This window comes from Cannabis sativa, chromosome 2 (genome assembly GCF_029168945.1).
Source record: "Cannabis sativa cultivar Pink pepper isolate KNU-18-1 chromosome 2, ASM2916894v1, whole genome shotgun sequence".
NCBI lineage: Eukaryota > Viridiplantae > Streptophyta > Magnoliopsida > Rosales > Cannabaceae > Cannabis > Cannabis sativa.
Window position 1 is genome coordinate 84098593 of NC_083602.1, and position 14664 is coordinate 84113256.

Consider the following 14664-nt stretch of genomic DNA (forward strand, 5'->3'; position numbering starts at 1 on the left):
GCATTGGTAGACAAAACCCCAACAGAAGCCAGAAATCTTATCTCAAACATGGCTGCCAATTCACAATAGTTTGGCACTCGCCGAGACTCTCCCTCAGCATCACGACAGGTTAATGAAGTGAGCAAACCCATTGAGAACCAACTTAGTCAACAAATAGCTCAATTAACCTCCATGATCCAACAACTTGCTTTAGGCCAACAGATAAAGCCATGTGGAATATGTCAAGTTGTGGGGCATACTACTGATAGTTGTCCTACTCTCTATGAAGGGACAACAGAAGATGTTAATGCTATTGGATGTTTCCCAGGTCAACCAAGGCAACAGTATAATCCATATTCGAACACATATAATGAAGGATGGTGGAATCATCCAAATCTTTGCTATGGCAATCAACAAAATATCTAGCAACCTACAAAATTGCCTTTTAATTATCAATAGTGGACACCTGCCAGACAGAATCAAGCACCACAATTTGCCCCACCAGCACCTCCCAAGGCTACTGCTGAAGATCTTATTAATGCCATGTTGGCTGAAACTCGATAATTCAAACAAGAACTCAAGCAGCGTTAAAAAGTTTAGAGAATCAAGTGGGTCAACTCTCAGAATCATGTAATCAAATGCAATCTCAATTGTTCAATAAACTACCATCCCAACCTGAGAAAAATCCTAAGGAGAATGCTAGTGCAGTGACTTTCAAAAGTGGGAAATACTACGACCCACCTATCATCCCAAAACCAAAACCAGTGCCATCCAAACCACAAGATGATAGTCCAAAAGATGAGAAAGAGGCACCTAAGCCAAAAACTCCAACTCCACCAAAGCCTACCATTGTCATACCGCCACCTTTCCAAGCAAATTAAAGAATACTAAGAAGGAAGAAATGTTTGATTTTATGCCCTAAATAAAACTCATTTCAATATAATCAGATTTACTTATTAATAAAGATCAAAAATAAGATTTAATGTTGCATTGTTCACATGATTTATTTCATGATTATATATATATATATAATGTATGAATTCTATTTAAGTCCAGAACATATGAATTTGTTAATGATTATAGTGTTGTCAGCACAGTGGAATATAATCTTAATTATATGTTCGAAAGTTTATTCCCTGATTTGTCAGTTCATTGGATTTAGACTGACATGATAATCAGCGATAGGTATTCTTACACCTTGGATAAGTGTTATGTCCTTTCCAGGGCATTGGCAAAGTTTACCAGTATCGGATGTATGGAGTATACATCGGAAGGGACCGATATTGAACTTTGATTAGATATATTAAAATTTACTGTAATATCTATTCAATTCAATATCACCTGTTGATCCTAGATCAAATGATCTTAATCCTGATATGTTTAGGTTCGATCTCAAGAGTATTATACATGTTCTTTGATTTGTTAGTTAAGCCTACTTTTGGGTCAGGGTGATACGTACATTTTAGGAACATGATAGTATAATTGAGTGGAAGCGCTAACATAAATATGGAGTCTATAACTTCTATAGGAATTTAGAAGTGAAACGATGATATCCTTCGAGCTTGGCTAAATAGAGATAAATGGTGGAGATCTCATTTCACTTCGCTGAAATATCATTTATACGGAGCTAAGTGTTTTAAGGATAAAATACATTGAAGATGTAACGGTAACTTAGTGCCTATTCAATGTAGATCATCTATTAGAGGGTCATTGATCAAATTAGGATTCTAACAATGGATAACTAATGACGTATCTATATCGTGGAACATATAGAGCGTTCTATATGACTGAGAGTGTAATTCCAAGTTTTAAGTGTGGATTTAATAAGGAATTAATAAGTTAGGGAATTTACTTGGTAAATTCAGTTTGACTTATTGGAAGCTCGGAAATATAGGCCCATGGTCCCCATACTATTTGAGACCATACTGCTTGTAAGACTCAGTTAATTGATTTTGATTAATCAATTATAATTCTAAAGTTAGACTATGTCTACTTTATGAATTTTCACTAAGCAAGGGCGAAATTGTAAAGAAAATAGATTCTAGGTTTATTTATTAATTACGAGACTTTATATGTCTAATTAATAAATATATTAAATGACAATATTATTTAATAATTAATTTTTAGTTATTAAATAATTAGAATTGGCATTTAAATGGTTGAATTTGAAAATTGGCGTTTTTGAGAAAATGAGATGCAGAAATGATAAAACAGCAAAATTGCATAAGTGAGGCCCATTATCCAAAGCCCATGGCCGGCCACACTTAATGGATTTTATCATTTATTTTTTCATTATTTTAATGTCAAATAATTCTAACTTAAACCTAGGTGGTTACCTATAAATAGATAGTGATGGCTCACATTCACACTTAAATTTTGTTAACTTTGTTAGATGAAAAGTTGAGCCTCCTATTCTTTTCTCTATAGCCGAAACCACTTCCCTTCTCTTTTCCTCTTCAATTTCGAACCTTGAGTGAATGAGTGAGTGCCCACACACATCAAGTGGTATCTCAATCATAGTGTGTAAGACTGTAGGAGATTCCAAACAACAAGAAGGAGAATCAGCATCAAAGGAAGGAGAGAAAGAGATCCAGGTTTAGATCTTGGTGATGCTCTGCTATAGAAAGGAATCAAGGGCTAGAGATTTGAACGGAAGGAGTCATTATATTCCGCCTCACCCAATGTAAGGTTTACTAAACTTTATATGTGTTTATTTCATTGTTTTAGAATTCATATTAGGATGTTAATGAAACATACTTGTTAGTAAATCTAGATCCTGGTAAAATATCTCCAACAACTAGCCTCAGAGCCATGGTAATGATTTACTTTCATGAAATATGAATTAAAACGATGATATGTGTTGATTTGGATGGTTTCATGTGGTTTATGTGCTTATTTGATGATAGTTTAGAAATTGCAATATATGTTACTGAAATATTTTTTATTTGGATCTGGAATTATTTTTTCCGGAAAGTAGACAAAAAAAATAATAAATTTAGGCTTTTACAGAACCTAATTTAGATTTTTTATGAATTAGTTATGATTTTGTGTATAATCTGAATTTTCAATCAAAAATCTAATAGTCAGAATAAAATTAATTTTTATTTTTTTAATTAATTAAAATTAGTTTCTGATATTAATAGGCTTTGAATTTTGAAAATTTAATTTCTCACAAAGGAGCCTTATGGTTGATTTTGAAATTTTAGATTATTTTATTTATTTTAATTATAAGATCACATATTATTTTTTTTATTAAATTTGAATGATCTTACTTTGATATTAAAATATTATCTTTTAAAATAATCTTGTTCAAATTTCAAAGTTTGCTAACCATATCATATTTTTTTTCAAATTTGTTATTTTTTGAAATATATTTTATTAATTAAAATTATAAGATTAGGAATATGTTAGGTTTAACATTTTATCTTATTAGACATTTTTTTTATTAAAATTCTATTTTGGCAAAAATAACTTAAAGATTTGAAAAATTGGTTAGTTTAATTTGAATATATATTTTAGGGTTTCAAACCTTAATTTTTTTTTTTGACTTATTATTTTTTTTTTAAATATTCTAACCATATAAATATCTTATTTTTCAATTAGTTTATTTATGTAATATTTAAATTTATTAAATTATAAGACGTAGAATATAATAATGAAATATCTAAATTTAAAATTCAAGATATTTTATTTACCTTATTAGAAATTTGAAATAAATTTAAATTTTGAATAAACTTGATATTTGAAAAATTGGTTAGATATTTTTTTTTTTTTGTTAGAATTTAGGAAATTTAGGAGTTTGCTGAATTTTGAATTTTTTCAAATATTCTCTAACAACCTAAATTTGAATTCAAGTTAACATATTTATTTTAAAATTTAATTTTATTTTAAATTTTAAAATTGAGATATTTTAGCTTACTTTCCAGACATTCCAGATCAGTTATTTGTTTGTATTGTTTGTTTATATATATTAATATACAAATTTTTTTTACAAACCTATTATTTATTTGATCTAAATTGCTATGATTAACTTGTTGACAGATCCAATGATCTGATTTTAATCATAGTCCAATTGTCAATAGATATTATAAATAATTTGTAACAGGTAATTTTTGCTATTTCTTTCATCTGTGTAAACCTAGTAACATGATAGGGCCCATCCAAATCATTTGACCTGTGTGAGCCTATATGTTTACTATTGGGCTTAGATGCATATAGGAAGCCCATTTAAGTTTTTACTAAGTAAATGGACTAGGTTGCTAAAATAAATTTTGACATAAGTAAATTTATTTAGGCCCAATTAGATTTGGGCTTATTCAATGAATAACAATTATTTATTTAAAGGTTAAATTCCTCTCTTTTGGGCCTTGTGTGAGAGTTGGGGGCCAATAGAAGTGGGTACGACATACTGAACCCATCTCCCCCTCACATGAACTATCCCAATTGTGAAGACCCATTTGTCTTATTTAAATAATTGTATTAGGTTAATTATATTAGTCTAACCTAATTAAAATTGAATTAGCAACATAATTAACTTTTAAAATATATGAAATTTATTTTTCATTTTAACATTTTAAAGTTAATTTTAGAAAAACACTTAGTAAATGAAATATATTCTAGATAAGTATTTCTAGAACTAGTTATTTTTTCTAATATTTAATTAGGAAAATATCATAGATTGTGAAATTAATTGTTTAATAATTAATTTTGGTACAATCTAAGTTAAGTATATTTTTCCTAGTATAAAACTAGAATTAATAATTAAGTCTCCTCTATACTTAATTATTTATTTCTTGAACTTAATACATTTAATTAAATTAAAAATTAAAATATCTCAGTTGATTTTCATAATGATACTTAAATATTATTATTTTCATGTTATTTAATTAAAATTGAAAACTATTTTAATTTTGAAATCATATTTCAGAATAACTTAAATTTGAATAATTTTCAAAATATATTTTATTTTATTTTATTAATCTTTTTCCCACAATTTCCAAATTGCATTTCTTAAATGCAGAAATTTTGAATTTATTTGAAAAATAGATTAAAGTTGAAAATTATTTATTTTAATTTTTGACCAACTTAAATCAATGATTTTTTCATTTAATGATTAATTAAAATAAATGAAGTAAAATATATTTAATTAGAAAATGAATTAATTAGTCAATGAAAGTCTAGATAGATATTATCTATTTTGATTGAAGTATTTTTTTCTAGTGTATTTAATTAAATAGAAAATTAATATTTAATTAAATAGGAAAATTATATTTTTTTGTTGTAAATTAATTTTATTAATTAATTTTGGGCAAACATAAAATTAGAATATTTTTTCCAGGATTTATTTTTATTTTATTTTAACAAGCAATTTCGAAAATTGTATTCTTAAACACTTCAATTTTTCGAAATGCAATATATATTTATAGAAAATTAAATTTTGAGCTGTAAATTAATTTAAATTAATTTTGAAACAACTTAAATTGAATATTTTCTAAATATTTATTGGAAATTATAACTAAGATTGAAATAATTCATGTTATTTTCATATCCATCTAAGTATAATTTATAAATATTAAATTAAAATTTATATTTAGAATTTTTCATTCTAAATTGGTAATTTTAGTTAAATAAATATATATTTAAAATAAATATTAGAAGAAAATACACTTTAAATAATGAGCTTTATTATTATTAGGACATTCGGTCTCCATTGTTGGTTTTACATAGCTTTTGTTTTAGTGAGTAATCCTCCCTAATGGAGGAACGTTCATTAGCAAGTTAGCACCGTTTAATCTCGAAAGATAAGTATATTTGTAAGTGTTTTATATAGTATTGATCACCCTAATGGTGTCGACTGTATTTGACTTACAAAATATGAAACAATGGTGGAAGCTCATAAGATAGAATAGCCTTGACTCTCGCCTAAACGGTACAACGCTGGATTCCAATCTTGATCGAATAAAAGGTTGCTAGAATGTTTATAATTTTAGATGAGCGGACAACTCTATTCAATGGATGGTATCGCTGACTCTCGCCTAAACGAGACACTGATATCAGTTTGTTGAAGACCTTGGAAATTATTTAGGATTGTATGTTTTAGTATTTTCACTTGTCATTCCTACTTGCTATATGTTTAATAATTTCTGAATTGTGTATGAATTTATATTGAAGCATGTTACTTTCTGCTATTAAATTGTAGTTTAATTTCGAATCTTCATTGTTGGTCTAACTTGGTTTTTTGTTCTAATGGGATAAATCCCTAATAGATTGTCACCATTAGACAAACATAATAGTGTTAGATCTCGAAAGATAAATATTATAAATGCAACATCTACCTGTTCATCAATTGATGATATCTTAAACTAGTATTTACAATATGAAACAAGAAGATTGTATAAATAAGATTACTTTGACTCTCGCTAATCGAAGCATCGTTGGATTCTTATTTAAAAACGAAATTATCCTAATTTCTCTTAGCTTATTCATTTCGAATTAGCTCAATAACATATCATTGGATGAATGGTCTATAAATGATTTCATGTCATTCTATATTTTCTCTTAAGAAATTAAATGACGCATATGATTATATTCCCGAAATTCTATCCCAAAATGATATAAATCCTCAATCTTAAAAATCTCCTACTTGTATGGGCAAATCAGACTTAGAGTTAAATTAGTAGTGGTGGTCCAAGAAAGAATTACTCATTATATTTGGTATAAATTTAAGTCTTTGACTTTAAATTTTAGATTCCAAATATTTTTTAATACAATACAGTTTCACTTTCACAAGTGTTTAATAACCATTTTCTATCAGTGGATTCAAACTGTATGGAATATGAGTTTAGTATTCTGTGACCAGGATCCACTTGCACTATTCTAAGAACTCTTTGATGTAACTAAACCTAAGTCATCAAAAGACTACAACCATATTTTTAAATCTATGGCATTTGTATCTTTTTCATAGTTGTTTTGACAAGATCAAATCTCTGTAAAGAGTTAATATGCCTATATCCACGGAAAGTAAGTTCATCTCATTCGCAGATTGATGTACATTCAGGGGTGGATATGAGTTTTTCGTTGTATTCTAAAGTCGATCACTCTAGATTATACCTTACGCAGAGAAATTTGAAATGTTTGAAAAATTTCATGAATTTCTAGCAATGGTGAAAAACCATTAAGGTAAGTGGTTAAAGATCTTGCAAACTGATAGGGGTGGAGAAATAGTTAGTAGATATGCAGTTCAAAGATCATTAATTTGATTTTTGAATTATATCCAAACTTACCTCCCCAGAAATTTTGAGTTGCATATTGATGATTAGTTACCAGTCGTTACCTAAATCCTTCTATGGTAATACAATTTCAGAATGATGCAATGGTTGTATACTTAATGTAAATTATTACTTTGGCGGTGGATTATGTGTCTAAATAGGTAGAAGCCATAGCAGCCAGAACTAACAATTCAAAAACGGTGGTGGATTTCATTCGCTCTAACATCTTTATTCGTTTTGGTACACCAAAAGCTATCATTAGTGATAGGGGCACCAACTTCTGCAACAAGAGTATTGAAGCACTTTTTCGTCGTTACAGTGTAACTCACAAGGTAGCTGTACCTTATCACCCTCAAGCCAATGGACAAGCAGAAGTCTCTAACGGAGAAGTCAAACTTATTCTTGAGAAGAATGTGAATCGAAACCAAAAAGACTGGAGTACAAGGCTAGATGATGCTTTATGGGCCTACCGGACTGCTTACGAGACACCTATCGGTATGTCACCATATCGGTTGGTTTATGGAAAACCATGTCACCTACCAGTCGAACTAGAACACAAGGCTTGGTGGGCGGTAAAAAAATGTAACATGGACATGGTGGTGGCTGGCCAACAAAGAATGCTTGAATTGCATGAATTGGAGGAGATTCGCAATGAAGCCTATGAAAGCTCGAGAATCTACAAAGAGAAGACAAAGTCCTTTCATGACAAGAACATTCATCGGAAAAATTTTGTAGAAGGTCAAAAAGTTTTGATGTATCACTCTCGACTCAAACTCTTTCCAGGGAAGTTGAAGTCTTGGTGGATAGGACCCTTTGTAGTCACGAAAGTTTTTTCTCATTGTGCGGTGGAGGTTGTGAGTCCAACTACAGGAAAGGCTTTCAAAGTGAATGGTCAGAAGTTAAAGCCATATTATGAGTCAATAGTCGAAGTCAATAGTCGAAGAGCAAGCTGCAGTAATCCATCTTGTTGACCCAGTGTATGTGGAAGACTGATGTGACCAAATCGAGCACAACATGCAGATCACATGAGCACAACATGCAGTCGAGCTAACGACGTTAAACAAAGCAACCTTACGGGAGTTTTTCTTACCCTTTTCTTTTGCATTGATTTTATTTGATTGAGCCTTGAGGACAATGCTTATATTAAGTGTGGGGGGGAGATTAACTGTCATGTCTATCCAGTTTTTTTTCTTAGTTGTTTAGTTGTTTATTTACTTATTTTTATCGTTTTTTTTAGTTTATATTAATTTTTCTTGCTTTAATTTTAGTGGGTGTGGATTGAACGGAATTCTGTTGACAATGATTGCTTGTGTTTGATATGTATTTTTACTTTGATGTCTTATGCATGGTCTTGTGAAAAATAATTTTGTTGATGATGAAATTCTAGTTATAATTCTAAGAAAGTGATAGATTCTCATGATTTGTGTGCTTAACTCATGATTAATTACTGCTCAAACTTGATTTTTTTTTTTAAAAAAAAAACAACTTTTACACATCAATTGAATTATTATATTTGCTAATGTTTGGAAAGATGAATGCATGTTTGACTTTTAGTTTAAAGTCTCAACTACTCTAGAACTTGTTTGATAATCATTTGTGGCGAAATTAATAAATTACACATGATTTTGAGATATGATATAGGCAATTTTTTTGGATCGATTGAGCTTTTCAAGTCTACCCTATTTGTTAAATCCCTAGTTTTACCCAATTTGAGCCTAAATGTTAACATCTTTTTTTTTAACCTTATGCAATAACCTTTGAGCCTAAAAAAAAATTTTTATCCATCCTTTTTCACACCATAGTATATTGATGTTTTATGTATTTGTGTGAGAATTTTGTTGATAAGAAAATATTCATGGTTATGTATAAGTGATGATGAGAAAAAAAAATTATTATTCCCTTAGAATGAATGTTTGCAAGTTGTAAGTATTTCAAAAAAAAGATCAATGAAAAATAAATGAATACTTGCAAGTGTGGGGGAATAGTAAGTTTTATGGAAAAAAAATGATACGAGATTGAATTATTGAGGAGAGTGATTGGGGAATACAAATATGAATTATTTGAGAGAATGTTGTATACGTTTGCTATGGTGTGATTTGAGTCCAAATTAACCTTTTTTATCTACCTTTCACCCTAGCCTTGCATTATAAGCCTATCAAGTCCTATTGATCTTTAGATTGTGTGTAATAATTTGATAATTAAGCTTATGGAGTGAATTTTCGTTGAAATACACATTTATTTTGAGACAAATATTGAATGTTGACATGCATGAATTGCTTTGAATGTTAGTAGTATGATGATTTGATTGAACACACACACACACAAAAAAAAAAAAAAAAGAGTTTGAAAAGTAATTTATCTTGAGTTGAAATTCTAATGATTGAAGAATTTGGATTTTCTTGGAATTATAAGTGTATGTACAATTTTTGAAACTAAAATTATTTTTCATAAAGACCGATTTGTTTAAGTATCCTTCATTAACTTACTCGAGGACGAGCAAGAGTCAAGTGTGTGGGAATTTGATGAGTCCATATTTGTCTTATAAATATAGCTAATTTTTTTTTAGTATTCTTAAATTGATTCGTTAAATTATTGATTAGTGTGATCTTAATTTTTTAGGCTATTTTAAAGACTATTCATGCATTTAGAGTCTTTTGGATGGATTTTAGCATATTTTGGTAGAAAATAGTGAAAGTCGGCGAGCTCGATTGTACGAGACAGAATTTAATTGTAAATTCGGATAACCTTAGAGGCAGAACTAGACTTGTAGCTCAACATAAAAGTTTTAGATCTCGTTCTTAGCTTTCTAGAGCATCTTAAATCGTCCAACTGCGAGTAATATCGAGAGAGTTATGGCCAAAATACTATCAGTCATCGCAGTAGGAAATTTCTGAAAAAAAGATAGCGAAAAAAAAAGATAAATTCTCAAGAAGAGTTGCGATTTTTTTATCTTTTGTTTAAAAGATGAGTTATCTTTTCTTTTACTGAGATATTTTCTAATACTATTATAAATAGAATCCTAATTCTAATAGGATTCATTTATCTTGAAGCACTATAAATAGAACCTCTTAGACTACAAATTAGGAAATTCTAAAAGCTACAAATTAGAGAGAGAAAATCAGAGAGAGAGCAAGGAAGAGACAGAGATCGGCTTCGAAGTGTTCTTCATCATAATTATTTTCTTCTCCTTCTACTTTTACTAAATATTATGATTTTGTTTATAATGTCTAGCTCTGACTATGAAGTTTTTTTTTTTAATTAAGGGTTATTTCAAAATCCGAGACATGAATTCTTAATTTCATTATTGAATGTTAATTTTTAGTTTCCACCATGTCAAATTGCTTCTATTTTTCTATGTCAATGCTATGATTATTGTTTTAATCTTATTTAGATGACCACTAAATTAGGTTTTACTTTAATCTACTGTCATCTTAGGATTACTTATTCACCTAATAGTTTAGGATTCTAAGTGTTTGTGACAAATTAAAATTTTTATTTGTGATGAAGAATAGAGCCTAAGTTAAATGAATTATATGTTTCATTGATTTGTTGCCTAGATTAGTCTATCTCCATAAATCTTAATGCTTTATTGTTAAATAAATTGCATGCTTCATGGAATTACTACTTTAGGTAAAAGAGTTAATTATTGAGCGTTTCGCCTTGACTACATACAATTGGGAGATTGCAATAATTGACTGCTTCAGCGTTATCTGCAGGATTAATAGTTTGATTGGAAACTGAAAAATTACATTCTTTAATAGGAATTATGAATGATTGTTGAGGGTGGCGAATAACCTTTAACTAGTTTCTCATATCGTATTCTTTATTTAAACTTGTTTTCTTTTTAATTTTTATCATTGCTATTCTGATCATCAAAACTCCCTTTTTTCTAATTTTTGTTACTAATTTTTGAATAATTGAATAAACATAGTCCTCGTGGGATCGACCCTTACTTACGATTATACTAAAATAATTGGAAGTATTGGAATTAAAAAAATAGTAAATTGTTGTGGCTTACGACACGCATCAATATGGCAAATTGTCCAAATCCCACAATCTGTGTATTTTAAATATGTAATATGTATCCTAACCAATTATAGATATTGTAAGCAAAAGGATCCCTCAAACATGTAGCCCTATAAATAGTGATCCATTCACACTGAAAAAGGGGTCGAAAGAATTACTTGAGAGAAATCTAAGAGAGCAAACTCAGAGATTTCATTGTAAGAGCTTTAAGAGAGAAAATATTGTATTCTTCGTTCTTAAGTCAATACAAATTAAGGGTAGTAGCCTATTACCGAACTGCTCAGTGCTGAACCTCTTTAAAAACTTTGTGTTCTTTATTTATCTTTTCATATCATATCTGAATTATATCATTTATCGCTTATTATAAAGATTTACTGTCGTTAGCTAAAAGCGAGATCAAGAACAACAAACCTAATAAAATAGTATTTTTGTCTCGAATTTCCAATTTAAATATTTTAAAAAAATAGTTAATAACAATACATATTAATAAAAAAAAATGTATTAAAGTATTTTCAATATTATATCTTCTACGAAATTCAATACAAGTTTTAGCAAAAGATTTAACACATTATTAAAAAATTATTTTTCTATAAAACTACTAAAGTATAACATTACACCACTAATAATTAATAACTCTCTATGGAAACAGTAAACAGCTAACATAGCCATTGCCATTCAATCGTGAAGAAGCAAATATGAGATATGACTATAAGATCATACAAATAATAATAATAATAAATACAGCTTCGAAATTCAAGTGTCAAAGTATGTTTACCAGCTCTGATCGAATTGTTTAAAAATAAATCGGAAAAAACAATGTGTTTTAAGTTAAAAAAAAATAAAAAATAAAATAACCAAGCCAAAAACTTATCATAGAATTGAATGTAAACCGACTAGATATCGGGAATTAATTCAAAAAATAAAGAAACATACCAAAGGAAAGAGTAGCAAGAGATATTAGAAGAGAACAGAAAAAATTACATAACCTAAAATCCAACCAAAATTTCCATATCTACTCGATAATTTTCTGTTTACGATCTTATTTACAAATTTTCCATGTGTTGTCTCTCACATGACAGAACAAGCATTTGGGTTCTCGTCACTGAACATTTGAGGGGCGTGGACATTTTCTCCAATGTAAGCTGGCGGGTAACCATGCCCATGCCCGTACCCGTACCCAAAAGCAGGCTGACCCATATACTGATTGATTCTACTAATCTCATCCATCATTACCATTCCACCTTCAGCCGACACGTTCTGACCCCCATCACCGCCGCCGCCCCCTCCCTTCTTTTTTCCACCGCCAGCGTTATCACCTTTACCGGATCCTTTTTCTCCAGCATCTTTCTCTTTCTTAGGGGGCACAATCTCGACGGGTCGCTTCAACTTATCCTGCAAGCTCTCGGCCAGAGCTTTCATGTCCATTGAGCCAATCACAGTCACCAGCTCCTTCTGCTTGTCTATCGACATGTCATTAAATCCTGTAATAAAATAAAATAATACAGATTTATATATTATTTTTTTTTTCTTAAAAATAAAATAAAAAGTGGATTTGGGTTTGGGTCTGTCGTTTAAAGGGAAGAGGCGACGGCATTTCTTACCTTTGGTCCTCGTTACCGTTTTGTGAATCTTCGAGATGCAACCCTGGCAGTGTAGTCTCAGCTTGAGTACCGCCGTTGTCACCGCAGGCTTCATTATAAAATAATTGAGAAAATAGATTAAATTAGTACATGTCTTCGCTGTATCTATGTATATTTAATTAATTGTAAATATAAATTGAGATTGATTTTGGATTAATAAATAATTGTTGGTAGCTTAAAAATATAATCAAGCGAAGACAAGGTGCTCAGACCCAAAACAGAATAAAAGGGCAAAAAAAAGTCAATTTTAAAATGGCTATCGTGCGCCAGAAAGGAGCAAAAGTAAGACCAGTAGTTGAGCCTAACAGAATCTCATGGAAAAAGGGGCGTAGAGAACGACACTAGCGCACGTTAGTGGGGACCAGTAAGGAAAAGAGAGAGACAGAAAGAGAGAAGAGTTACCTCCTTCTCTTTGGGTTTCTTCTCGTCGGGCTTCTTCTTAGGTTCGTCTGCTTTCTTCTTGATGTCGTTTTTTGCGTTGTTGTCGTCCTTCTTGTTCGGCTGTGGAGAAATCAGGTCGACCTTTTTTTTAGCCTTCTCGGCAAGCAACTCCCGGAGTTTCGACGGGTCAACTTTTCCGATCACTGTTAGCTTGTTCGTCGCGAACTCTGTTTTCGCTGCTTCGACCCCTTCATTTAAACCACCAAACTAGTCAGTAATGGATCCTTGATCAATTTAGAGAAAAAGTTAGGCAAAAATAAAATGTAAATCTCAAATAGAGAAAATTTGAAAGACACGGATGGGGAAGAGGGGACCAATATATATGGTTATTCTACTTTCCATTTTTATTATTATAGAATCTGAAAGAGAATTTAGCAGATTAAAAATTTGAAAATGATTTTTGATAACGAATTTCCCACAACATTCTTACTGAAGAGAATGTAAACCAAACCTATATAGGAAAACTAAAAAAGAAAAAAAAAATAGACAACAAAACAGAATTGTTACCATCGAAAGCCTTAACTATCTTCCCGATTTTAGAAGCGCAACCTTCGCAATGCATGTCGACTTTGAAGACCACAGTAATGGGGTTATCGTCCTTCTTCTTCTGACCTCCATCGCCATTCTTCTTTTCGCCACCGTTCTTCGTCTGCAGCAACAAAACAGTCACAACAATGCTTTAAAATAACTAGTTCTTTAAGAACAACAATATATATATAGAAGAGACTCACCTCGCCCATAGTTTGCAGTGAAGAGGGTTTTTTCTTCTGGTTTGAGTTTTTTTATTCTTTTAAGGGTTTCTTCTTTTCCTTCTCTGATTGTAATGTGAGAGGATGAGAAAACGTGACGAGGATGGGGAAGTATTTAAAGGAGTAGAGAAGAGTGGATGTTTTGGAGGGTTAGTTGTAGGACAGTGGGAGTGGTGGGTTTAAGCTATTATTATGGCATTCATTATATCATCATATATCATATCACATCATATCATTCACCCAGCTATCATACCATGTATGGTTTGTATGGTTCGTATGAATGTACATGTATGTATATAGTACATAGAGCAAGACTATGGTTAGATCTAGTAAAAGTGACCTAGCAGTAAAAAACTTTGGGAAATTTGATTTTCTATACTTAAAAATCTTTAAAAAAAATTCCCTAAATGCATACTTAATAATATTGGTCAAATATGACCACATTTCTAATATCCCACAAATACTTCTCCACGCAGTCCCCCTCTCTCTTCCTCTCTCTCCAAATCGAGCAAAAAAACAAAAAAAACCCAGGGGGTCCGACCAATCGGACCCATCGAACCC

At 30.5% G+C, this 14664-nt stretch overlaps 2 protein-coding genes across 2 annotated transcripts; one reads left to right on the forward strand and one right to left on the reverse strand.

Moving 5' to 3' along the window:
- The first annotated feature begins 617 nt into the window (after positions 1–617).
- Positions 618–8218, forward strand: LOC133034553 (uncharacterized). The gene is made up of 2 exons (XM_061109659.1): positions 618–830; positions 7409–8218. The coding sequence occupies exons 1-2, from the start codon at positions 618–620 to the stop codon at positions 8216–8218; spliced, it is 1023 nt and encodes a 340-aa protein (XP_060965642.1).
- Positions 8219–12124: 3906 nt separating this feature from the next.
- LOC115720800 (heavy metal-associated isoprenylated plant protein 3) lies at positions 12125–14367 on the reverse strand. Its single transcript, XM_030649977.2, has 5 exons — positions 14086–14367; positions 13862–14003; positions 13316–13542; positions 12875–12962; positions 12125–12754 (listed from the first exon to the last, which is right to left on the reverse strand). Exons 1-5 carry the CDS (start codon positions 14092–14094, stop codon positions 12342–12344), a joined length of 879 nt encoding a protein of 292 aa, XP_030505837.2. The 5' UTR covers positions 14095–14367; the 3' UTR covers positions 12125–12341.
- Positions 14368–14664: the final 297 nt, after the last annotated feature.

What these genes read in the sequence shown, in the direction of transcription:
- LOC133034553 (XM_061109659.1), top strand. Translation starts at nt 618, where the DNA reads ATGCAATCTCAATTGTTCAATAAACTACCATCCCAACCTGAGAAAAAT. An exon ending in CTCCACCAAAGCCTACCATT is followed by an intron (nt 831 to 7,408) that starts GTCATACCGCCA and finishes GTGTCTAAATAG; the next exon opens with GTAGAAGCCATAGCAGCCAG.
- LOC115720800 (XM_030649977.2), bottom strand. An exon ending in AGAAACCCAAAGAGAAGGAG is followed by an intron (nt 12,963 to 13,315) that starts GTAACTCTTCTC and finishes TTTATAATGAAG; the next exon opens with CCTGCGGTGACAACGGCGGT. An exon ending in AACGGTAACGAGGACCAAAG is followed by an intron (nt 12,755 to 12,874) that starts GTAAGAAATGCC and finishes ATTTTATTACAG; the next exon opens with GATTTAATGACATGTCGATA.